The sequence below is a fragment of the Antechinus flavipes genome, chromosome 6 (genome assembly GCF_016432865.1).
Source record: "Antechinus flavipes isolate AdamAnt ecotype Samford, QLD, Australia chromosome 6, AdamAnt_v2, whole genome shotgun sequence".
Classification (NCBI taxonomy): domain Eukaryota; kingdom Metazoa; phylum Chordata; class Mammalia; order Dasyuromorphia; family Dasyuridae; genus Antechinus; species Antechinus flavipes.
The window spans coordinates 145,488,437-145,516,181 of NC_067403.1; the positions used below are offsets into that span (position 1 = coordinate 145,488,437).

Here is a 27,745-nt window from a genome sequence, read left to right on the forward strand (position 1 = left end):
GACTATCACACTTTATATTGGGAGGCAGATTAGATTGGTTTTTAACTCTTAACTATCTAACAGTATTTATAGGCTACCATTTGGAAGAGAGTTTATGATATACTCTGTTTTCTGAAGTAAGAATTAGGTAAATTATAGTAAGGCTAACTGCTTAGGATAAAAAAGAACATTTTATAATCAGAGTTGATCAGAAGTGGAATATACTTCCTTATGGTGGGTATGAATTGGCTTTGGAAATAGTCTGAGGCCCACATATCCATCAGGGATGACATAGGGAGAATAAGAACAAGTACAGAATAAGTGTTTGTTCTAGATTATTTCTATTTTTATAAGATCTAAAAGTCTGTGGATATCTTCAAAAATCACATTTGAAACAGAAACATAACCTGTCTGCTTTCTACTGACTTAAAAATCTCTATAAATGAAATAATTTTCATGTACTTATTTGGTAAAAATTTTTGTCTTTGTTTTGTATGAAGATGACAGACAGGGCCATCAGATAAGAGTAACTCTAGGTGTGCCAGGAGCCTTCAAAACCATAATGCCCAACTCCCTCATTACACAAATATGAATGACTGCTCTATTTGAACTCAGATCTGGGTACTCAAGTTCAACAGGTTTTCTACTGCAACACAGCTTCTTTATATTTATATTTATATTTATAATTTATTATTGTTGACTCAATTTTTCAGACAGAACCCAATTTGGGGATTAAGATCTAAATGCTTATATATATGTACATATACATATATACATATACACACACATATATGAAAAATAAATTTATTCTTACATTTTGTTAAATTGTTACATAGATAATCAATTTGTCAGTTTTAAAAGAATTCATGATCTTTATTGTGGCATATTATTAATCATTTCTTTGCTAGTTTCAGTGAGGGAATGATTTTACAATTATGTCTTATTGTGAAATTTCACTGAAAGGAAGATTTCACTGTTCTCCACCTCTCTTTGTTTCCTTAACTTGTTGCAATAAATTCAGGTTGTACTCCCTATTCTTGTTTTCCTCTATTTCATATTTTGCTACTCATAATTTTTGTTTCCTGAACATATACATCCTTTGAATGTAGAGAGATGGTTTTGTAACAGGGCTAGAAGGAGAGAATATATAGACCAGGCTTGAAAAATTCCTCTGAAGTAATCTTTTAAGGTAGAAAACTTGCAAAATAGATGCACACATTGGCTACTATAATCCAACTATTAATTGTAAAAGTCAAAGTTAAATGAAAACTGTTGAGAACACAATGATTGTGTTGCTAGATTGAAGATACAGTGATTAAGGGTACAGCTAACATCTGAGTTTTCAAGGGAATACATTCTAAAATTTCTGCAAAGTAGGGAACTATGCAAACACTCTGCTTTATTTGAGATAGAGGAGAGTTTGAGATAAGAGATAGGAGTGCCAGGTTGATTAAATAAGTCAAGGATCAGAACTAACACCTGTTGGTGAGATAAATCATTGTCAGTTCAATTTAAGCAAACATTTGTTTTATTTTCAATTCTTTTATTGGTGTTTTTTGTTTTTATATTTTCTTTACTTCTGATTATATTTTTCTCCAAACCATCCCTTGGAAAAAAGAATTAAGAAAGAGGAGCAGCTAGTTGGTGTAGTGGATAGAGCACCAGCCCTGAAGTCAGGAGGACCTGAGTTCAAATGTGACCTCAGACACTTAATACTTCCTAGCTGTATGACCTCGGGCAAGTCACATAACCCCAATTGCAGGGGGGGGGGGGGGGGGGGAGGGGAGAGGGGGGGGCGAGAATTAGGAAAGAGTACTGGGAAAAGCAGTTCAATAAAACTAAACTAAATGCCGTTTGAGTCTGATAGTATATGTAATATATTCTATACCTTATACCCTTATCTTTGCAAAGAAAGGAGTGAAATATTCAAAATCACATATCAAATATTTTATTTTGAGATGTTTCTTCTAGGAAGAAGTACGGTGATTTATGAAATCATTTCCTTCTTGTTTTTCTTTCAGAGCATCTACTACACCAAAGCCTGAACCTGTTTCAGTTCAGAAGGTAAGTTTTTAATGGAAAAAAAAAAGAGGAGTGTAACTATTAATGGTCTCTCTTGGGCAAGTTAGTTTTAAATATTATCTCAGTTAACCCCAATGTCCAAGTTGATTGGGGGGGGGCATAATTTTCCTCATACTTCTTTTATTTAGAAGGTTTATTATAATTGTTTTTAAAAACATACAGTTACTATCTTTGTTTTTTGTGAGATTAGCTTTTAAAGAATTCAAGGTCTTATTTTCTTCAGAAAGTACATTTAAGAAAAGGTGACAATAATATACATCCAAAATGTGGGCACAGACTCTTGAGGACCCCTCAGAAGTCATTTGGTGGTAGTTTTTGTGTCCTAAAAATGATTTCTACTTAACCATAATTCAAAGACTTCTACCTATTCACTTACATGACTTGACTTGTTACCCTGCATTCCTACATTATAATTTTGTTAGTTGGTTAGTTAAGTGTGAATTACTCATTGTTCTTTTTTATCCTCTTGCTGTCAGGCTCAATCATAATATGGTGTCATCTTTTATTCTTTTAAAAAAATTGCATATAGAAGCAGCATAGCTTAGCCTTGGCTCCATCTCTGACACAAGTTACTTAAACTTTCGATGGCCCCATGCTACTCCCTAAGACTATAAATTGCAGAGAGGGTATCATTCTGTAGTAATAAAAGAAGCTTCCTTAATGATAATCCCTATACCAGTGAAATCATAGATTTCAGTTATTTTTTTCCCTTAAAGTACTCTGTTGAACTTAATTTTAAGTAAACTAATATAGAGTCAAGAATTTTTCACCTTAGTCTTGCCATAGAAAGTGAAATTTTTAAACAAGAACTTGCCATGGGGTAAGCTAGGTGAGCAATGGCTCTGGAGTCAGGAGGATCTGAGTTCAAATTCAGACTGACATCTGACACTTAGTAGTGGTATAATCCTGGGCAAGTCACTTAATTGCCTTTCCCCTCCTGCCTCCTCCCTCCCCCAAATGTCATGAAGGAAAAATTTCACTTAAAAAAAAAGATAAGGCCTTTCCCCATATGTTAAATATGTTGATGATATTATTTTTTAACTATATTGACATATTTTGTTTTTATATGACCTTTATTTCTAAGTATATTCCTTTTTCCAGTGAGTTTTCACTTTTAGAAACAAATTTTAAAAGGTGGGAAAATGATTTTGCAAAAACTAAATAAAACACTAGTTGAATTTAACAGCATGTACAGTGTTAATTTGTTTACTTTATTAAAAAAAAAAGAAAGAAAAAGGAAATCCTTGATTCTGTCTCTAAAGTATGACACAAACTATTTTTTTAAACAAATGAAAAATACTAAATTTCATGTTGAAATGATAAAAGGCCATACCGAATATTGGAATAAGATTCTGAATTTTGATGCAAATATGGAAATAGGATTATGTTTTTGAAAATATATATATATATGTGTGTGTGTATTATATATATATAATTATGGTATGTTAATACATATTAATGTTAAATTAACTTGTTAATGTTAATGAAAAAAGTGGCAAGAACCATTTCAAAGATTTGTCTAATAATCTAATGACTATTTTGGAAACTGGTTAAAAATCACTGGACTTTGAAAATTTTTACATTAAACAAAAATAATATTTTAAAATAAAGAATTAGAAATAATGACTTTTTAAAAAAAGAATTAGAACTATGCAGCACATAATACTGCTACTTGCTCTGAGCTAATACTGGGCATTGTAGTACAGTGGAATTTATTAGAAGAGCAAATAAAGTTGTAGATGAAATTGAATTTCAGAGCCTGGATTACTGGTATATATGATTAAAAAAAAAAAAAAAACACTTTGTTGTCTGGGTGGGACTGGAATAAGAGTTAATCTTTTAAAACTTTGAATTATATTTAAATTTATCATGTAATTTTGATGAATAGCACTGTGTTCCTGCTTAATTGACTAAATCCTCTATGAATGTCTTTAAGTTGATTAAAAATAAACGTTTATATTTTGTTTTGCATCTGTGTTATGCATGTTAGGATTCCTCATTATGCATGCTAAATTATATTCCTTGTTAATTTTTCACCAAGTAATGATTTGCCTGCTAACATGAATGTACCTTATTTTTAATATCAGCTGAATATTCTTTTCAATCAGTTATCTTTTGCATGTATTTGGTATGTTCTCTGTGTGTTTTATTTTTATTTTACATAGGGAGAACCCAAAGAAGTAGTTAAGCCTGTACCCATTGCATCCTCTGCTGTGCCCAAAGTCACTTCCACATCCAACCTGGCCTACAATAAGGCACCACGGCCTTTTGGAGTTGTATCTTCTCCAAAAGTCACATCCATCCCGTCACCATCATCTGCCTTCACCCCAGCCCATGCGACCTCTTCATCACATGCTTCCCCTCCACCAGTGGCTGCTGTCACACCTCCCCCATTTGCTACATCTGGACTGCATGCTAATGCCAAATCTAGCGCCGACCAGCCTTTTCCTGCCTTGAGCTCTGTTAAAACTGCAGTTAATGTCCCATGGCAGCCCACAGCCACGAGCCCTTATGCCAACGACACTGCCCAGGAGCTAACTGAGGGGCAGAGAAGAGGACCACAGGCTGACAATAAACAGCAAAATGGGTAGGTGGCTAAAGGGCGCTTTCCTGCTTTTGTCCAGGACTCCTTTTTTTCAAGAAATATAAGAAAACATCATCAACCTAAATCCAAAAAACTCAGATTTTTTTTTTTTTTTGGGGGGGGGGAGATTGAGATATGAGTTTGATTTGCTTCATTAAAAAATAAGAGTTTATGTGTACACAGCATTCACTTCAATGGCAAAATACATAACTGTAATTACATATTGTAATGTGTTATTAACTTCCTGACATATGATGTAATGTTTTGTTTTGTTTTGTTTTGTTTTGTTTTGTTTTTCTTTCCCTCAGCTACAAGCAGCTGGCACTTTAGAATGCAAGGCAGGTCTGGAAAGGGTTCTGTTAATCCCATTCTCTATCCTCCAATCTTTCTGCTTTTAGGTGATCACTAAAAATCAATAATCATTGAGCTTACATTAGCCAACTAGCTTGTGCTTATTACTTGAAATTGAAGGAGAAATGAGGCATTTCTAATCAGAGATGTAAAGAGTAGCAACCATGCCAGAGTCAAAATTTGGCTTGAATCCTTTATATGCAATAAATAAGGGAAAAACCTGGGAACTGTATAAGACACTGAGACTGAGCTTTGAGGCTTATTCTTTTTTATCCTATATAAGTGATACTTAAAAAAAAAAAAAACGCACACACTCAGAAGTGATCTCAGTTATGATTAATCTTTTTTTACTGACATCTTTTATTCTTACATCACCTTTATATCCAGAAATATCCTGATTCTACTTCTTTATCTCCTTATAACAAAAAATTATCAAAAAGAAAAGAAAAAAGAACCAGCTCAGCAAATGTTAGCAACATAACAACCACGTATGACATATTAAAGAGTGTTCCACCTCCATTGTCTTTCAGCTCTGCAATGAAACTGCAAAAATGTATCTGGCATCTTACAATTTCATAGCATGGAGGCTGATTATCATTGTTCTATGGTTCTGGTCATCATTTATATTGTTTTCCGGGCTCTGTGCCCTTCACTTTGCATCACTTCATAATAGCCTTCTAATGAAGATGTTTCCAGAATTAATTTGAACTTAGTATTTCACACTTAAAAAGAAAATAGATATTTGAAGATAATAATCACAAACTCTTGATAACTTTTCAATACATAGATGAGGTCCTGCCTCATCACTTCTCCACTAAGATGGTATGTTTTATTACCCTGGCGTGGGGGCTCTAGAAAGCAACAGTATGTTTTGTCACCCCAACTTGGGGGCTCTAGAAAGCAGGACATAACAGAAAGGGAGAAGAATAAGAAATACCCATTTTAGCTTTAAAAATGCCAATTTTAGAGATACTATAATCAAAGTGAAGATAAAACTCAATTCTTTCTATTGACATGATCTCTTCTGCATGCTAATTCACATAATATAGATGCTTTGTTTCATGTTGTGCTGCTGTCATGACAGCTTTTGGGCACTGACATAGAACATGGCAAGATTCCATGAATCTTAGAAAAGGAAAAAAGCAAGTGTCTAATTGACTTGCAACTGTGTATAGATCTGGTTTTGTATGGGGTGTGTGTGTGTGTGTGTTTGTGTGTGTGTGTTTAATTGAATGACAACTAGGGTCCTAAAAATGTGTGTTCTCATTTCATGGCTGGGATTATCTAAAAAAGAGAGTTAGAAAACAATTTAACCCTGTAACAACCAAAGAAAATGTTCTTTAAAAAAGTATTATAGAATTTCAGGCTGGGAGGGTCATTCCAGCCTGATGCATACCTAAAAGAATTTTCTCTGTAGCATATTTGAGAAATAGTCATTCATTCCCCGAATTAGAGGACATTGTTCCTCTACTTAAGCAGCTAGATGGCATCATGGTTAGAGTGCCAATCCTTGAGTCAAGAAGACCTGAACTCAAATGTGGCCTGAGATATTTACCGGCAGGGGGATCCTGAACAAGTCACTTCACCTTGTTTGCCTCCTTCTTCCTACTCTGATCCCATTGCTACTGACCTGAACCAGGTAGGGCAGGTTTAAATCCCTCTTTTCTGATCTAATCATCTCATTTCTTCCACTAGTTTTCTTCTGTGTTCTTTAGCTTATTGGTGTAATCTTCAGCAATGTCTCTTAGGTTTCTATGATTCACCAGCAATGGATAATAGTCATATATTTTGACATATCTCAGGAGGTTCTTTGTCCCATATTGTATGAGTGTCTGGGAAGGCTGGAGAGCAGACCTACTAAATTGACAAATAGCTACCCCAATAAGGAGATAACTGCTGCTCAGCTCTTCTTACTCTTCCTAAGAGATGTCTTATCTCATCGTACATTCAGATCTTCTTGGCCCTTCCTTAGAGGACAAGCAGAAAGAATCAGGCATGACTGAAAAAACAGAGCAACAATAAAGCACTGAATTAATAAAGCTGAATGAATAAAGCCATTCTCAAATCTAGAGATGCATTCCCTTGTTTGGGTTTAGAGACTTTACTTGAAATATATATATATTTTGGCTATGTATGTCAAATTATAAGAGAGGCTATTAGGTATCCAGCTTTCTAACGTATACCAATACTATGGTAGATATGGTGGGAGATACAAAATAAATAAAAAATTAATACTGGTTATCTGGTTTTGCCTATAGAAGATTATTAAAGATAAATTTTCACATGACTCAGCAGTATTTGGCTTTAGTAGGCAAATTAATATTTTGATAGTAATCTCACCAATATGTGATTGAATGATAGACTTTTAGAAAAGGCTATTCATAACATTTGAAACTTAAGACATTTTTACTCATGAGAACTTGCACCTCTGAAATTGCCCTGTTTTTCCAGTTAATTCTACCCATTTATCTCTCTTCTGAGTCATATTAAAAGATCATTTTCACATTGACTTTGTTTTTTAAAAAACTCAGGAATTCTATTCCAATCCAATAAATATTTATTAAGTTCTTATTGTTTGCTAGACACTGTATTAAACACTGCAATTCATAACATTTGAAACTCGATACATCTTTGCTCATGAGAAGTTGTGCCTGGAAATTGCCATGTTTTTCCAACTTTATAGTGTTGACCCTACTTTACCCATTTGACTCCTTTCTGAGTCATATTAAAAAATTATATCCACACTGACTTTATTTGTAAGAAATTCAGCAATTCTGTTCCAATTCAGTAAACATTTATTAAGTGCCTATTGTGTGCTAGGCACTATATTAAACACTGGGGATGCAATTAATAAAAAGACAGTCTATATTCTCAAGGAACTTTCAGTCTAATGATGAAGGACAACACACACATAAAAAGGCAGGAAAGTTGGAGTGGCTTGAACAGGGGGAGGACAGCTGAGGACCTTCAATACAGTGGCATCTCATTTTATGGAGTTAAGATCAAGCAGAGTAGCAGACACAAAGTGAGCTGATAACATAAAAGCAATAGTGATTAAGTGTACTTTAAGAAATTATAAACTTGATTACTGCATATATGGATTATGGTTCTGACTTCTTATAAAAAATTGTCAGATTTTTTTATACTTTACCCACTAGAGTCCAGCTTCATCTTTGGATAATTTGAATTACTCCCTTTTCCCCTTTCCGGGTGCCTCTGCATTATTATGTGCCCACTGCTTTCAGCAGGTAAGTATTCTATGGATCTGTGTTAATTTTAACTTTGTTGAACGTAAATTTTTTCAAACAGCTCCTAGGTGTCTGGAAGGACTTGGCTTTTAAATACCTCAAGCATGATTATACCATGATAATAAATGTTAAAATGCTTTTCTTTTTTGCAGAAATCACAAGTGAAAAAGTTAGTATCTACCTTGCTGGAAGGGAATTATGGTGATTCATATCAGAGTAACCAGCATGAATGCCTGATTTTTGCAAAATTTAAATTTTGCAAAATAGCTTTAACTTAGCATAACGATAGAAGATGCTTTAAATAAATTTGGTTTGCATTGGGTGTGTGGTGACTTGCTTCATTGGGTCATACAGCGGGATTTTCTCCTTTAAGAAAATGTGGGATTTGCTGTGTGCATCACTTGCAAAAGCAATAGCAATACTATGGTTTGGGAAACTCTTTGAAAGAAAAGATTAATAAGTAGGAGAGAAGCTACAAACACAATATTAGTAATCTATAAAAATGGAATCGCTTTTTAACCAGTAACCTAAAAGTACTATTCCCTAAATTGAAGTTATAGAAATCCTGAGTTCTCAACAATAATGATGTTATTACTACCTGAAGGAGAGTCTGAATAGTACTCTGGAAGTAGGGAAATAGGGCTTTACAACTCTGTGCCAGTGAGAGGTAAGAAGAATGCTCATCTCTGAAATTGTTTCAGAGATATATTTGCCACATTTCCAAGTGCCAAAGAAATGATCTCTCTTTTCTCATAGTGTTTATTGACTGGAGTGTCCGGTTCACAGTATATCATGCCTTTGGAGCTGATAGGGTTCTTAGGGATCATCTCATCGAACCCCCCTCATTTAAATAAGATTCCAAATAGATAAATAGATGTAGATAAAGAAACTGGGCCCCAGTGAGGTAAAGTAATTTGCCTGAAAATACACAGGTAGCAAATGTCCTGTACCTATCTCAAATCAACTCATTATTGTCTCCCTGGAGACCCTCGTCAGCCATTGTGTGCCCAGAATAAGAGTACTTACACTTCAACTGTAGGACTTCCTTGTGGTTCAAGGGCATTTCTAAAAGTGTATAATATTGAGACATTCAGTTATTTATATTACATGCATTCAGGATTATTGTTTTGTCAAAATTGCTCAATTCCAATAACTGAGAACAAAGTCAATAGTTTGTTCTCAAAGCCTTTCTCTATTAGGCAAAAGTTGAACATTTTACCTCTTGTGTGTTATAGTCTATCTGAAGTGAACTTTAATAATACATGTGACTTAATAAATTCCTATATAATATGGAGAGCTGAATTGTTTGACATTGAAAATATATTGTAATATTCTTTATTGTACCATTCTGGACGTTATGCCAAAGGTTATGCCTACTTTTTCTACCCTTACTTTCTTAGCTATGATTAGAAGAGAACTGCTAATGTAGGGCAGGAATAGGTCAACAGAATTGCAGATTAGAAAAGAAAGTACCTGCCATCCCTGCAATCAGATCTCATTCTCAGCTCCTTCTTCTGGATGTGTTCCATCTGGCCGACATCCTTCCTAAAATGGGATGCCAAATTCAGAATGTGGTGACCAAAGTTAAAGATGAACAAAAAATAACCCCGAGCAATAATAATTTTCTAGTGTTATGGCATTAAACCTAATTGTAATTAAATTACACTATATTATAATTATATTAGTTTATTTTATTTTTTATATTATATTGTATTTATTATAGTGAATTGTAATTAAATTACAATTGAACTTAAATAGAAGAAAACCCTTCCTAATGATGTAGTGGTTCAAGACTATAAGATAATAGATTCTTCATCATAGCAAAGACTGTAATCACCCGTTGTAGAGAGTATATCAGGGATTTCTGTTACTATGCAGATTGGAATATAGACAAAGGAGAAATGTGAGATGAGACAGCAAACAATTAGAAAGGACTTTTAACACCTAACACACTAATTGGAATTTTGCCAAGTGGACAGAACCACTGAAGGTTTTCAGCAGAGGAGAGACCTAAGGATCGTAAATAGAGATATTTGACATTGGGAATTGATTCTTATTCACAAAATAGTTGAATTTATTTACCATATCTTTAAATTCCTAATCTCATAGTTAACTGAAGATTATTAATGTTATGCATCTTTTTACATTAAGAAAGAAAAAACCAAGTCAGTAATCATTTATTAAATGCCTAGTATATTATAGTAAGCGAGCTAAGCCCTGGTAGGAAGGTATTACAAAGAAAGACAAATATGCAGAAATTCACAATATATGTATAAATATATACAACTATCATTACCTCAATTTGAAAACATATAAAGAATTCGGCATATATTGATGAATTTAGAATTCATTAAAGAATAGCTCTGGTGATCTGCTGTTCTTACATAAAAGTCTACCCAATGGCAAAGAATTCTGCCAGCTTTTCATGGAGTATCTTTGTTATGATAAAAAGATAGAAAATCATGTCTGAGTCATTATGGTATTGCATCTTTGTAATTTGCACCAAAAATACTAATACATGTGTGTTTGTGATTGTTTTGAGGCATGTTATACGTGAAATTTTTTAAAAAATAAGATTAGATGTTTATAATGTCAAGGATTAATTACTTTCTCATTTTTAATTCATATTTGTTTGTTTCCAAAATCCTGGAAATGTCCTTGTCTTCTCTTTCTTTTCACATTTTTTTGTGTATGTGTGTATTATCCCTTCTTCAGTAACCCAGGCACAGCGTAAGTACTTGAGTAATGGTGGGATTCCTTTTTGCATCATGAACTTCTATAATAAGTTTTTATCTTCCTTTCAATTCACCAAAAATTTTTATTAAATGGTGACTTTCAGTTGAAAGACTTTGAAAGAATTGAATACCATAAAAAATGGTTTTAGTTTTAGAGTTTATATAAACAAAATTGATGTGTTTATGAAACAATATTTCTCCTGTGGAAAAAACTGAATAAGCAAAGAGATGCAGATATAAATAGCAGTGTTGTGAATAATCTTAGCAGTTAAACCATTTGGGCTTCCAAAAGTCCCAGACTATGATTTAAAAATAATTATCCTTGAATGAATATATTAATTTTGAAAACCTGTATTTTAAAACTAATTGTTCATTCTTCATAGTAAGCTATCTATGTTCTTCAGCTAACTACTATTCCTTTCTAGTGATATTTACATATGTAATTATGTAGATTTGTATGACATTGGTAAAGGACACTTGTGAATGTGAACTGAATCAATCATAATGTTCCTCATTTTCTGCTAGTTGTTGTCTCAATGTCAGTCATTACTGATCTTCTTTGGATGAATTTATGAAAAAAAATTTTAATTGATTCATAGTATCTTAATTCCTAAGGGGAAGTCATAGAATTTCAAAATAAGAAGAAAAGGGGAACAGACATTTATTACGTACCTACTCTTTGTCAGACAAGATACAATACACTTTACAGATATTATCTCATTTACTCTTTGTAACAACCCTGGGAAGTAGATGCTATTATTTCCCCTAGTTTACAGTTGAGGAAATTGTGGCACACTGTAAGTTAGGTAACTTGCCTATGATCACATATCTGGGAGGCTGGATTTGAACTTGTATATTCCCAATTCCAGTCCCAGCACATTGTCCCCTGCTTCAGGAAGGGATTTCAGGGGCTATGTAGACCAATTTATACATGCAAAGGAATTCCCATTACTGTGTTCCTGAGATATTATCTGGTTTTTGCTTTCACACCTCCATTGAATGGGAGACTGTTGCTTTCTGAAATAGTGAATTCTCTATGCAATTCTTATGGTTCAGATTTTTTTTTTTTCTGGCATCAAGCTTCAATTTGTCCCTTAACGATGTCTACCCATTATTTCTAGTTTTGCCTTCTGGGGTAGACAAACCAAATCTCATCTCTTTTTCACATGAAAGCTCTTCAGAGATTTGAAAACAGTTATCATATACACTCTCTTCCCTTCAGCCCCCAGCCCAATCTCTCTCACTTTACCTAGGCCAAATATACAATCTCTTCTACTTACTTTCATATGATATGGACTTGGGTTCCTTCTCCTTCCTTTTCTCAAAATTTGTCATCCTATCGATATTCTTCCTAAATTGTCGCTTCCAGAACAGAGCACACTACTCTCAAGGTGATTAACCAGGGTAGAAACTTTATTATGTTTTTAAAAGGAAATAACAAGTTTTACATAATAAATTTTCAGTTACATGTGCAATCATATTTTTATTATACTATGTGGTGAAAAAATTTGTTCTATTTCATGAAATTAAAAAATAAATATATATAAGCATATGTGTATACACACACACACACACACACACACACACACACACACACACTTCTACTTATTCCTGAAAACTGCCCCTCTTAGTAAAGATTCAAAGCAAGTTCTTTGGACAGCTAATTCATAGTAAACTCACAGAACTCTAAGACCCTGCTAGGTCTTTTTAGTCTATTGTTTACTCATTTCTCCCTCACCTTGTACTTGTGAAATTGATTTTATGAACCCAAGTATAAAATTTTTATCTTTATCCTGATTGAATTTCATCTTTTTAGAGTCAGCTAAGTGCTCTAGGCTGTTGATTGAATCCCAACAACTGATTATCTTTATGTTAGCTATCTCCCCAAGCATGTCTTGTAAATTATGGTATGCTCCCTATGCCTTTATCCAAATTATTAATAAAAGAATGAAACAGTATAGGGCCAAGCATAGATCCTGAGACACTCTACTGAAGATTTCTAGGAAATGCTATCCTAAAATTCTCTTGGAATTCAGTTATTTGTCTTTTGTAAGTTCTTTCTAGTATCATCTAGTTCACATCTTAACATATTGTGTTCATAATAGTATGAGATACTTTTATCAAATGCTTTATGAAATTTATCCACAGATATTCCACAGAAAATGTATCCACAGAAATTCATGTCATTCTCCTTTTTCTTTTCCCAATTCTTTCTCTTGTCTCTCCCCAATTTGTCCCTCATCCTCCTGTTTTTCTTTCCTTTACCTTATACCCTTTACATTTCTTCTCCTTTTTGCCTACCTCTTCCCTTTTGTTCCTTTCCCTCTTAAAGGATTAATTTGTTTCTAGCATTAATTCCAATTATATTAGTATCAAGTGATGACAATTATATTATTTATATAAATTATTGACCCACAATAAGAAATTTATTTTATCTAGTGGTATTAGTTGATTGCATATCTCTCAGTTGATAATCATATATGAAATACATTTCCACAGGAAAAAAAATTGGCAATAAATTGAATTTAATAATTATTTAGAAACTATTAAAATAGTAGCTAGTCCTATGACATGTACAAAGCATTTTACTTGCAGGGTGGTATGTCCATCAAGAATTGGGTCCCCACTTTTCTTTTGCAATCTTTTCCAGATACAGATACTTTCCTATTTTACTCTACCCACCTTCTCCTGGATCCTGGGTTCTGTGATCTTTTTTCTCCACTAACTATATAGTCATGATACAGGAAAGAACAATATGCCCATTATAGCCATATACCTATCTCCAACATTTCTCAGAGTTTAAGTGAATTTACCTAAGATAGTTTGTCAGAAATTATATTCAAATCCAGGTCTCTTGACTACAGTGACCAAATACTGGTTATTATCAGTGTGTCGTTGGACAATAAAGCTTACTGTGTGCACCATTCACTGGTACATGGATGAAAATTAAAGCTGAGAAAGAATGTTAAGAAAAGAGAATTAGACCAAAAGAAAATCCTATTTCAATTTGAAATTATGTATAGTATGGAACAATGAATGGGAGAGGCAACATGGCTTACTGGTTCAAGACCTTGCTTCTTGCTGAGACTATATGAACCTGAACAACTGACATTTTTCAGTTCCCGCAAATAACTTTTTGAGATTTTTAAATTGCAAAATTTTCCTGGTTTGTGTTGTCAGTGGTAGTTTTCTTCGAATTCCTAGCAACAGCTGTTCCCAAAATATGGTCTTCAAAACCCTTAGAGCATTAGTGTCTAAATTAAATAGAAATGGATCCCATATTGATTTAGAAAATCTCGAATTAACAATTTCCATGTTGTATTATGTTTTTATTTATATTTTATTTTATTTTTAATTTATTTTGTTAAGCATTTTCAATTACATTGCATGGGGGTCCAAAAGATCAAAATTATTTTCATAATAATATTAAGAAATTATATACCTATTAAAATGCTTCTTCCTTTTCCAATTACATATCTATATGAGACCAGATTTTCTAAATATATTTGAACCAAAATAACATCACAATAAATTGAATGCAAAAACATATGATAATCCAGCCGTTAAACCAGATGTTAAAAGAATTCCAAAAACATGTAAAATGATGCCATTTTTACTAGCTTTTTAAAAAAATCATTATTTTTTCATTAAAATGTTATGTTGACATATAAGAAATTTATTGTTATTTTTAAATGAAGAAACACTTTACAGTTTAATCAGTTTCCATTTCTACTGTGCTAAATATTGATAGATATAATAGTTTTGGACCTAAATTCTTAAGCATGTGAAGAAGGCCTGAAACTAATAAGCTTAAGAATCACTGCCATATATCAATGGCATCACAGATCTGTCTTATCTTCCAAAAGGAACAGGAGTAGACCATGATTTATTAGAGTAGAATTCAATTAATATACTATAATTTTGTACCACCAAATATTTACCAAATATTATTGGTGGATCATATATATATGTAAATGATTTCATTTCTATTTCATTTTTTTTCTATTTCTTGCATATTATTTTGTTTTTCCTTTGTTTTCTTACTGTCTTTTCTTTTTTCTTTATGTTGGAAATCTATCTTCTGTGCCTTTACTTTGTCAATTAAAAGGACAACCCTACCTAAACGGTAACTGTTTAGAATCTGTAGAGGTATTTTAAGCTACCAAAACTTTGTATTTACTTAACATTTTAAATTTCAGACCTTATATTTCTTATTTTTCCCCCTCTACTTGAATAGACCACCAAGGAAGCATATCGTGGAACGTAATACAGAGTTTTACCACATACCTACTCACAGTGATGCAAGTAAAAAACGATTGATTGAGGATACTGAAGACTGGCATCCAAGGACAGGAACCACACAGTCTCGTTCTTTCCGAATCCTGGCTCAGATCACTGGCACTGAACACTGTAAGTTGCCATTTTGTTGAAAGAATACACTAAGTTAGGGTTCTATCCTGAAAAGAGACATCGCTCAGAAGCTTAGATGGTGCAGTTGTTGAATGTTGAGTGTTGAATTTGAGTATAATTCTTATATCTGACCTATACTAGATCTGTGATTCTGGGCAAGTCATTTAACTCTTTGAGCCAAAGTTTCCTTATCTGTGAAAGAAAAGTGCTTTGCAAATCTTTTAGTACTATATAAGTGTGAGTTATAAGAAAGGATAATATAGTGAGACTAAAAAAAATTAAAAGTAGTTCCTAGAACATTTTACTTTTAAATTATTTTTAGCACTTGATTTATTTGAATTACAATAGCAATAAATAGTGACATTTGGAAACACTTGTAGTCAATTGTTTTGTACTGTAAACAGTACAGAATTTGAAGTGCTTTGTCAAACTTAAATGCTTACTAATAAGAAGCAGAATTTTGAATGTTTTGAAAATATTTTAAAAGTAATGTAAATTATTGCTTATTTATATTTCAGTGAACGAATCAGAGAATGATAATACAAAGAAGACAAAGTAAGTTAATTTAAAATTGAATGCTTTTTCCTTGTGTTTGTTATGAACATTTTCTAAATTTGAAAATGTAATATGACACTTTTGCTCATGGTATATTGCAAATTTAAAGCTCAATTCTGGTGCATTTCATATCACGCTGAAAGTAGTTCTAGAAATTGTTTTAATTAGCATGTAAATTATGGGTGTATATGTTGTTTCATTTTCCTTAATCTCGAACTAAAGTTTGTGTTGTGTGCGCAGTTATGGGGCTTTTTATTTTAACAGCTGAATGGGAATGAGACTGCTATTTTTTTTTTTTTGTCACTTTGTAGTCACTCTATTTTAGCCACAAATGTGGACACTGTCCATTTAGAGTCTAAAGTAAATATTTCATTCCTGAAGCATTTTGCTGTTCACAGTATTGGCTTGGACTATAAGAAAACTGGAAGGATAATGCTGTGGAAAGTTGTTCAGTGCACGCTCTCTGCATGTTCTGTGTGACATGTCAAATTTAAAAATCAGATTCTTCTTCCTTTTCTGTTTCTTATGATTTTCCTATTACCTTTTTTTTCCTGCAGGGAAAAGATACCCCTTCACGTCTTTAGTCCCAAATACACAAAGTTACGTGACTGGCACCATGAAGTTTCAGCACGTGCCCTTAATGTACAGTGATTTACCAGAATTGTTCCCCACCAAAAACAAAACTTCAAGATACTTTCATTTTTTTCTGGTTTTTTTCCCCCTCAAATGCTTTGCAAAACCTGTACTTAATTTGCTATATTAAGATCAACTCTATCTTTTTCTACACTTTTCTAACAGCTTCCTAGTGATGTATAAAGAGTAAGAGGAACATGGTTTGTGCTTAATCTGTAATTAATAGATGTTCCATATAAAGACAGCAAACTGAAGGGCTCAGTGTTTCTCCATGCATTTGTATTTAAATCATTATGATTGTCAATGACCATGTCCTATCAAGAAGGGTTCCTTCTGTTGTTGAGCTTGATTACCTGTAAGTTATTTAAAAAAAAAAAAAAAAACAACAAAGCAGAGGTTGGTGAGCAAATGAGCATTCTTGGCTATTTTGAAAAACACTATATGTGACAAAACTTCCTTTTAATGTTCAGTAGAAACTAAGCAAGAAAATTCAGGATGAGTACTAAATGAAATGGGGAGGGAGAAAGGCAGGAAGATGTAGGAAAGGAGACTTCCCTAGAAGACACACATTTGTCCACACTTCATAGAGAAAACATTTGGCAGCTGCTGGATACCTTTTTTTAAAAGGCAGTACTAGAAGTTTGATGACGTAATGGAACGACCCCCTCGAGGTGGCCAAGGAAAAGGGAATGGATGGATCACCCCTTAAAGAAGATAGCCCAGTTTGCTATTGTACTTACTTACCTATTCACTTCACCAGTGAAAAAATGCAGCAGTTAAAAAAAAAATTCTTCAGATAAGAAGTTAATTTTCTACCAAAAGGATTTTTTTTAAATTAGCGAGTCTGCAGCAAAGACTATCTGTAGCATTGCAGTGGGTTTTTGAATCTCTAAACTAAAAGTAGAATATAGAAAAAATTGTTGTGTGTGTGTGTCTATGTATATGTGTATATGTATATACATCCATATACACACTTTAAAATGAATATATTATATACTATTTTATTGCCATACAGCATGTGTTATATTACTATGTCATAAATTTGAAGAAGAGATTTGAACATATTAGAAACATATAATATCTTTGAGGTAATATTTATTACTTATGATTGGCTATTCGTAGGAAGCAATTTTCTGAGAATTGATAGATGATATTTAGCTTATGATACTTTATTTTCTTGTAATATAATGTATTATAATAGATTTAAATTCAGGAACATGCTTTTTGAAGTTTGAGAAGTGTTGAAAAATAAAGTTGCTTTTAACTTAGATTTCTTCTTATTCCATTTCTTTGAGGACTTCTACTGATAACTTTTGAATTTGTCAGTCTTTGTATGATGTCATTTTAGGTAAAATAGATGGGACACACAAATATCTAATAAAAGATATCAGAACTATCTCTCTCTTTTTTTTAAAGAATGATATAAATAAAATTAGAACAGTTTATTTCCTCTCTATCCTAATCCAATTTTTTGTATGTTTATGTACTTTTAGAAAATTTGGCTGCTGTTATTTTTACATATAAAAGTCACAGAATAGCCTTCTAATCCTGCTTTCTTTGTTTTACACCATTTTTTTCATTTTCATACATCATTTTCAATGTTTTTTTTTTCATTTTTTGTAGTCTTCATATATTACTTTTAACTTGAAAATATTCTATTACTTTAACTCTAATTTATTCAGCCATTCTCTAATCTTTAGTCATATTAAGTTGTTAGTTGTTTTTTATATTAAGACAAATAATGTAACGGTACCCTTTTCTGTATAAAAGATCTTGTTTCTTCCTAGTAACATCTCTATTATGTTATGCCAGTATTAGTGATTATTCTAACTCTGCTACTTATTTTCTGTGTGATCTTGGAGAATTCATTTAATGCTCTGATTTTTAATTTCTTCCTCTAAAAAAATTAAAGGATTGGTCTAGATGCTTTCTATACAAGGTCCCTTAACAGTCTTTAATTGGTGATCCTATAGGTCAGAGGATATGATTCATATTAAAATTCTTAATTATTGCCAGATTGTCCTCAAAAAAAATCTCATTACTTTTTTTTCAGAACTTGTTATATAAAAAATTGCTGACAATAAATGCATATTGATCACATAAGTATTATTCAGTAATCATATATTGATTATATGTTATTCAATAAATACCTATTGAGCAATACATATTCATTAAATACACTTTGATCATATACATATTAAATAAATACATGCTGAACCCATATATATTATTTTACATACTGATCATATGCATATTAAGCAATACTGTGTTTTGTGCCACAAAGAATAAGATGCAGATGATAGAGTTTTTAGTCACCAGTGCTTCCATTATAGTAAAAACCAATTTATTCTATTACTTAGAAAATTAGGTCAGAGATTCTTTATATCATTTCTTAATTTATGTTATTTTTATTTAAAGTAGACAGATAAATTTATTAAGCACATACTAGGCAGAGTAACATTTCTTTAGTCATCTAATTTCTTGTTAAGGTATAAATAATTAAACTTTCATCAAAATAGGCATTTCAATATATTGTAATTAGATGTATTACATGTGGGTACTTCCTCCAACAGTACAGATTGCAATTCGTCACCACCTCGATTTTATGTCAGGATTTATAACTCCTCCATTTGTGATCTACCCATCTTTCTGCAGTTCTTTTTTTTAGCTGACTTTGATGTCAGATGGATACTAGTTGGTATATGTGGGTTGTTTCTCTAAGATATTTGTACAAATGGACTAGCTGGTAGTCGTCTTCTCTGTCACAGTTTGGACAATAAGCATTCTTAATTGACTTGGGTTTTCCCATTGTATATGAGTTGCCATTCTTCATTAATAAAAGGAATTGACATATCAGGGTTTCTATAAACTGATACAATAATTAAGTCACAGGTCAACAGTTCCCCCATTTATCAACAAATATAAATTTTAGAAATATAAAAACAGAGTTATGAGGGGAGGAGGAGCTAACTATAAGTAGTTCTCATAAGTACTTAGATGACTACTACTTAATAGTGGTATTAAAATAATTTAAATGCACTTCCTTCATCAAAGAGTGGCTCACATACATTTAAAACTGCTTCATTGAATTGTGGGGTTCTAGTTTAAAAAGAGTTCTAAAGACAGTGCCAGGCTAAAGAGCTCAAATGATAATCTCATTTTTTTTTTCCCCCTGAATTACTGCATTTCAAAAACAAAAACAGACTTGAGCAGTAATTCACTCAAGTTTATCCTGGCTGTTGGGTATCATGTTTTTATTAGAGATACCTGCCTTTACTATTTCTTTTAATATATTAATAAGGTATCAGTTAACCAAAACTACTTTCACCCAAGTTAACTGATTATCAATTTTTCTTTTTCCTTCATTCTCTCCCTCTCTCTCTTTTTCTCTTTATCTTTCCCTCTTTCTTTCTCCTTCCCACATAGAATTATCAAAGAACAACTGATGTTAATGTGGGAAGAAGCAAAAAAAAAAAAAAAAAAGATCAATTGAAAAAGAAATAAATGAATGAAATAAAGGATTACTTAGATTAAGTGTCTGATTAGCTTGGGTATAAAAGTATACCCTCCCAAAAACTAGAAATATAAAAATACTTCTATTATGTACAATTGCAACTGATTATTCAATTAAGTCACATTTTTATATCACTTCTCCACCATGCCCCAAATTCTCATAGAAATAATAGTTGCTATGATGAGAGTAAATTCTGTTTAAAGAGAAAATGTTCCCTTACATGGTTGGGAAGCTAATTGATCTTGGAAGACCTCTGAGCTTAATGCAAGTTGTACTTCTCTATTCTATATTATTTCTTGTGGAGCTGTAGAAGAATTAAGTGTCTTATAGGCCATCATTCTTCCCTGCACTTCCCACCTTGTCCTTTCACTTTGGTTGGCACTTTTTTTGGAAATGAATATATAAGCTGCTTCCTGAGTGACCTGGTTAGACAAAATAAGTAGAGAAATCATTTGATATCTGACAGGTAATTATGTAAAAAGTCAGGAATCTGCCTCTGCTATGTCAGTACTATAATAGAATCCTAATGCAAGCACCATATTACAATTATATTCAATTTATCTCAGGATAGAAGCCCTAATTTTGTTTTCATTATTTATAAAAATATGCTCACTTTACTATTGTTTCTCAGATCACTATCATTCCCAAGTGAATATAATTCATTATATGAAGAAATGATTAGTGCTTCCATTAGCCTCTAAGCATCTGCTGTATGTTAGTGTCTCAACATTAGATTTCATTTTGACATATACTTAACTTTCAATGTTTAATAAACTTTAAATTACACTATTATACTTTTTAAACTGTTACTGTAAAGCTTTTAGCAAAGATAAATCTCTATAATAATCAACATAAAACTGTATTTATCATAATCCCTGTTCCCATATATATGGGGAGTGCTTTGTACCAAAGGATTTTGTGTAGGAAATATGAAGAAATGTGAGCTGGACAATAATATGATTATGTAGATTTAGATGGGCTTGAGTGACCAAAACCAAAAGAAGAATCTTTAAGAGTTTGATGTTAACTTATTAGTGCCCTCTAGATTTGTCCTTGGCTCCTATGATAATTCACATTTTTACTATAAGATAAATTAAATAAAGGCTAATTCATTTACTCTTGATTCCTCCTTTACAAATATGCACTGTTCTCCCCATTAAAAAAAAAAAAAAACCTCACTTGCTTCTGCATTTCCTTCTAATTATTAATCTCTATTTTTCCTCCTTTTTTCAATCAAATTTCTTGAAAACCTGTCTTCAATGCCTTCTCTTTCACTTCACTCTCTGTTTAACCTCCTGTAATCTGGTTTCTGAATGTATCACTCATTCAACCAAAACTATTCTCACCCAAGTTAACTAACTGATAATCAACTTCTCTCCCTATCCTTTCTCTCTTTCTCTCTCTCTCTCTCTTTCTCTCTCTCTCTCTCTCTCTCCCTCCCTCCCTCCCTTCCTCCCTCCCTCCCTCTTTTTCTCCCTCTCCCATTTTCTCCCTCTCCCCCCATCTTTTTCTCCCTCTTCCCCTTTCTCCCTCCCCTTTCTACCCTTCTTCCATTGTTCTTTCTTTCTCCCTCTGTCTCTCCTCTTTCACTTCTTCTGTCCCTTTCTCCATCTTTCAGTCTTTGAATATATTAGGGGAGTTTAAATCTTCCTGTCTTGCTTAGAAGTGCAGTGTATGCTTGTGGATCTAATCCCACTGCTAATCTTCATAGGAAGTTTGACTTACTCCATTTCCAATTTGGCTGATTTTGCCTCCCCCCACTCCCTTTAGACAGCCTGATGATTTTAGTCATACAATAGCTTAGAATAGAGGTTCTTAGAGTGTGGTCCAGAGAACTCCAGGGGTCTCTGAAATCATTTCAGAGTTCTGCAAATTCAAAATTAGTTTTATTTCAAATATGGTAAATATCTAAAAATATAACCCACATAAAAACTCTTTGGACAGATCCTCAATAATTTTTTAAGAGTATAAAGATATTTAGAGCAAATGTTTGAATACCTGGCTTAGAATTTCTAAGCTCGAACTATCTGCTAGACCCAGTCTCCTCAGTAGGAGGGATGACAGATAGGTCCCTCCACCTGGCTCTCCTAATGATTTTTTAATTATCAAGTCTAACGACCTTTTCTCAGTCCCCATCCTTCTTGAACTTTGGTAACTATTGATCATCCTCACCTCAGATGGCCTTATTTTCTTATCTGCCTTAACCAATCTTTCAGTCTCCTTTTCTAATTCATCATTATTTAAAAGATACTTTTTTGTTCTTATAGATTAATTATGATTTTCTATTATACAGAAATATCAGTTAGTAGAAGTGTTATTTTTAATAGAATATCAAATAGCAGTTCATAACCTATATTTAGGATAAAAGTATACATGGTACTCTGTTTTTTACTTATCATTTAAAATAGCCAACCTTACTACATATGCAGACACACTGACATAGTATATATGATAATAGCAGCTCTGGACACTTAAAAGAAACTTTCACAGAAGACAGACTACTAATGCAAAAAACCATAGGTAGGCCTTCTTTTATAGTCTACTTTTACTCACATAGGGGAAGCTTTACATTCTCTCTTAGAAAAATGTTTGTTGCTTCCATTCATAATTGAAGGAAATGCTAAATTTCAGTTAGTGGTTAAGTGAAAATAAAGATGTCAATTTTTCTCATTAAAGTTCATAGACCCCTTTAAATCTAGTCATGGACCTTAGATTCAGAACTCCTACTTATAAGACTAACATGAGACACCCAGAGAAAAGTACCTGAGGAGAGATGGTTTGGAGAGATGGAGTCAAAAAGATATTACCAGGCTTTAGTCACCTAGGGATTGTCAGTGTGTTTTAGGTAGCCTTGTCTTCAGGATAAATGGCAATGGTCAGAGGAAGAAGGTCTCCTCCTCAAATGACAGAAAATAGAGAGTATTAGCTACCAAGGGTTTGGGCAGATCCAAAGTGAGCACAGCCCACCCCAATAGGTTTTTGGCCCCTATATAAGTTTTCACTTATGAGACTATAGCAAAGTAATAAAAATGTTGATTGTATAATTTTTATCAGTTCAAACCTACTATTCTCTATTTCTATACTGTTTGTGTAAATAACTGAACATTATTCCCATTCATTTCAAAAACACTTACATTGGTTCTTATCTCCATAAAATTTAAAGAACACTTTTTGCTAGAGTGAACCTAGTTTGTTGTTTTTTTTTTTTTTTTTGGCATATGTTTCCCAATTATTTTTAGAAAGCTATTAAGTGAAATGTACATTATTTTTTTTTTTGCTGAGGAAATTGGGGTTAAGTGACTTGCCCAGGATTACACAACTAGGAAGTGTTAAGTGTCTGAGATCTGATTTGAACTTAATTCCTCCTGACTTCAGGGGTGGTGCTTTATCCACTGCACTACCTAGCTACCCCTAAAATGTAACTTCTAATGAATACATAAACCATTGTTCAATGAATGCCTAAGTATTCTCAAAACTGTTTCAGAAATCAAAGCCTGAAGAATCAGTAATTTCAACATTTCAAATGTATAAGTCATAAGGGATCTCAAATCTTAAACAAATTTATACATCTTTGATGTGGTCAATGATTAATAGACTTAGTTGATTTATCATGTACCCTCAAACTCACCAAGCCTTAAAGATGAAAAGGGCCAGAATTACAAAAAATAAACTATTGTTTTTATTAATTCCCATTTAATACTATGTCTTTTGGGACAAAGAACATGAAACTTATTCTTTTCAAATAAGTCCATGTTAAATAAACTTTGCTGATCAGAATTCATTGAACTATAACTACTGGGAGAGAAGACAGTAGACTGCCATCAAGTTGCATAACCCACATGTTTTATTGAGGATTTTTCTTGGCATTTGCCTTAAAAGTACAAATTCAGGGTATTTTTTGTTACTGACTAATAATAATAATAGCATTTATATAATGCCTTAGAAGTAGTATAATCCTTTATATAATTGGTCTTTACAACATCCCTATAAAGTAGAAATTATTTTTATATTCATTTTATACATAAAGAAATTTAAGTTTGAGGAGAGAAGAGAATAAATAAGCATTTGTTTAGCACCTACTATGTGCCAGGCAGTGTAATTTAGTGCTTTACATTGTAATCATTTGATTCTCCCAGTAGCCCTAAGAGTTTGATATTGTTATTATCCCCATTTTAAATTGAAGAAATTTCAGGAAACAGAGGTTAAATGACCTGTTCAGAGTCACACCAGTAGTGTTTGAAGCAACATTTGAACTCAGATATACCTGACTCCAAGTTCAATACATGGTACACCAGCTAGTTTCTCTTTGAGTTTCCCAAAAAAAGCATAATCTGTAGAAAATGCATAGTAATGGCAAAGAAATAAATTTAGGCTTTATGTTAGAGAAAAATTTCCTAATCACTGGAATTATCCCAAAGAGAAATGGACTGCTTTGGGAAGTTGTTGGGCTCCTCTTTATTTTAAGCAATTCTTTAAGCAATTTCATAGAGTATGTTATAGAAGGGATTATTTGAGTTGAGGGGCATAGAGTGGATTAGGTGGCCACTGAAGTTCTTTTGTAATTACACTTTTGAGATTCTATTACACAAGCAATGACAGGACTAATGTTAGAATTCAGATTTTTCAATTCCTAACCCATTGCTTTTTCCATGACTTTATTTCCAGTTACCCTGCATTTTAGGATAAACCTTCTAAAATTTTATAGTTTTCTATGTGGCCCATGTGGAAAAAAACATGATTTACATAGCTGGCTATTCTTGTATTTATAATAAGTATGTTTCATATGCACACTAGGCTGCTCCTTACCTGTCCTGAAAAAATTAAATCACATATTCCTTTAAATCACTATGCATTCCCACAATTCTTACACAAATAGAGATGAGGCAAAGTCAAATGTGGTTTGCTTTCACAAAGTAGTCATTAACTTAATAGAACCCAAAGTTTCCATTGCACATTCTGGTAAAACATTTCAGTGGGCAGTTCAGTTATGTGGCTAAGTCACAGTCTTGGCAGACCTCAGATGCGTTGGTCTGCTCTTGGAGAAGCTTTTTTAGTTTTAGTTTTTCTTATCATGGAGTTAATACTGTAATCTATAAACAAAAGAAATATGCATATTTTTTGTTTGTTTTTCAAAGCATTCTTCAATTAACATTATTATCCAATACAAGACCTGGTGTTTCATCTCTCATTTGCTGAGAAATAACTATCATGTAGATATGTCAAGCATAATGGAGGAAAGATCACCATCTGCTGACCATTGGCCACCACTGCATTTTCCCATTTCTTTTCAGAACAGTATTTAGGAAAATCTATTAAAATATATGACAGAAGCCCACTTTCCTGAATACAACTTTATGAATAAACATGATATCTAATGTATTTATGTTTAACTGAATCATATGTCTTTTATCTTTTCTCCCACCTTCCTATTAGCCACCCTTACTCCATTCACAAGCATGAAAATATTTAAAATATACTTTATTGACATAGAATGTTAATAAGCTAATGTATAGTAACTCCAAATTTCTTACATTTTCTTTGGAAGCAGAATCTTTGTCTACTCGTCAACATATAACAATTTGCTATCTGGGTATATTCTGTGTAGTGATAATAGAATCACATACTAAATTGAAAAACTGATACTGATCTGCATTAGTAAAAGGAAATTTCTTACCAGGAGTTCACTGTAAAAATGAAATTATAGGGATAGGCCTTGAGATTTTAGTTAGGGAAATGAATTTTTAAAATCAGGGCTATTTTTATTGAAAGAATATTAGAGACATTGTGTGTATATGTGTTTTATGAAGAGAAGTGACTAGTGAGACTTCACAGTTGCCTGCAACCAATTTCATTGTTCTTATTAACTTGATAAAATATAAGCTTCATAACTTTATAATTCATTCCCATGTCCATTACTCATTACAAAGGCCAAGCTACCCTTTTCCATTACTATTTTTCTTTTTCTTATTTTCTAAAATCAAATGTTTCTTTTGTACTCAGTACTAGGCTGTATTCTGGATGAACCAACAATATTACTCTTGAGAAAAAATTGTTCTTTTCCTTTGAATAGAATACATATTGTCTCACCATTTTACCAAAAAAAACAAACAAACAAACAAAAACAACTTGTTTGAAGGAATTCTGATATTTTCCTGTTGGCAATTTGTATTCCTTGTGTCTGTCTTGAATTTAAATCTAGAAGGGAAGTTGCAACTCTAATACTTTCATCTTAAAGTTGAGGAATCTTAGGCCCAGAAAATGATTTGCCCGAAATAATAGCATAATTAGGTGTGGAACTCATAATTTAGTGTGACATCCTTGTTTTCCTTAATTAATGCAATTTCCCTATTCCTGTATTTTGTGTTTCATCTTTAAAATATTTTTCTTGTCTTTTGTTTTTGTGTTACTGTTGTTTCTCTTTAAACACACTTCCTATTGAATCTTTCCTTTTAACAACAAAAAGCATTTACACAAAATCCACCTTCAAAATAACCATATCTGACAGCATAGAACACAGTTTCATAATCAGCTTTCTAAAATCAAGCTTGGTCTTCCAAGCAACTAAAATCTGACTGTCTTTTAGCCTTTTTTCCTTCTTTAACATTTGTGTTGTCTATGTATTTTATATTTATATTTTTCTGATTGTGCTTGCTTTGTTTTCCATTACTTCATATATATCTTCCTATGTTTCAGTGAATTTCTCAATTTCTCATTTTATTGGATTCTTGTTTCTAAGTTTCTGCTTCCTCCATGAAGTGTTGCTAAAAATCTTTTGATTTTTGAAGTATTTTTCTCTTTCTTTGAACTTCTTTGAATATATTCTTTATAGGGAATTTTTATGTCAAAGTGATATAAGTCATTTATTGACTTTTCTTAAATAATTCCAAATTGTTTTCCAAAATATATATATATTCACAGCTTCTCTAACAGTCTATTTACTTATCTGTCCCTTATCTCTCTAATATTGACTATTTCCACACACACCATATTTGTCAATCTAAGAAATGTTATGTGAAAGCACAGTTTAGTCAACGTTAGGAGCATTATTATGAAATAATAGATGTGATAGTTTGAATTTTTTAAACTATCGTTGATCCCCTGTCTAATGGGGGGAATGGATCTTATTCATTTGTGTCAATTCCTTATATACCATAAATATTAAATTCTTATCAGACATATTTTTTGTAAAGGTGTTTTTTTCTTCCATCTTCCCCAAACAGTGGTCCTAACATAAACACATATAGACAGGACCTTTCTCCTAATTCCTTGCCATTCTTCAGCTCTTTTCTTATAAGACCTATTTATTTAAAAGGGATTTTACCCATAAACCATTCCTTGGATTATAAATTTAAGACTAGAAGTTGACCTTAGAGATCAATCTTGGAGATAGGTAGAAAAGATGGTTTTATAAAATGGTTCATTTTAGCCTTGCAATTCCTATTCCTTCTATAGTCTTTCCCTTAATATTCATGTTTGCTGAATTTAACCTAGGCCACAAAGTCAACCTCATACCACACACATAGTGATGACAGAATCTCAACCTGTGGGTGATAAACATTTACATGCCCAGATGCTTGGGCACCTGGGATGCTTTTAGGCATCATTTTCTTTTTTATGTTTTTCTCCATTCTGACCATTGATTGACTTACATAGT

At 32.6% G+C, this 27,745-nt stretch overlaps 1 protein-coding gene across 7 annotated transcripts in view; it reads left to right on the top strand.

Moving 5' to 3' along the window:
• The window catches only part of PDLIM5 (PDZ and LIM domain 5), a 211,413-nt gene that overhangs the window by 121,512 nt on the left and 62,156 nt on the right, over window positions 1-27,745 (top strand). The window contains exons 4-10 of one of the 7 annotated variants that reach the window (XM_051965051.1): window positions 2,001-2,043; window positions 8,397-8,413; window positions 10,960-10,974; window positions 15,088-15,105; window positions 15,217-15,389; window positions 15,908-15,944; window positions 16,502-17,847. In XM_051965051.1, coding sequence (XP_051821011.1) covers window positions 2,001-2,043; window positions 8,397-8,413; window positions 10,960-10,974; window positions 15,088-15,105; window positions 15,217-15,389; window positions 15,908-15,944; window positions 16,502-16,595 — 397 coding nt within the window. In that variant the 3' untranslated portion in view covers window positions 16,596-17,847. Of the gene's footprint in view, window positions 1-2,000; window positions 2,044-4,226; window positions 4,649-8,396; window positions 8,414-10,959; window positions 10,975-15,087; window positions 15,106-15,216; window positions 15,390-15,907; window positions 15,945-16,501; window positions 17,848-27,745 lie in introns of those variants that run through there. The other 6 variants (XM_051965047.1, XM_051965049.1, XM_051965052.1 and 3 more) reach the window with 6 other exon arrangements.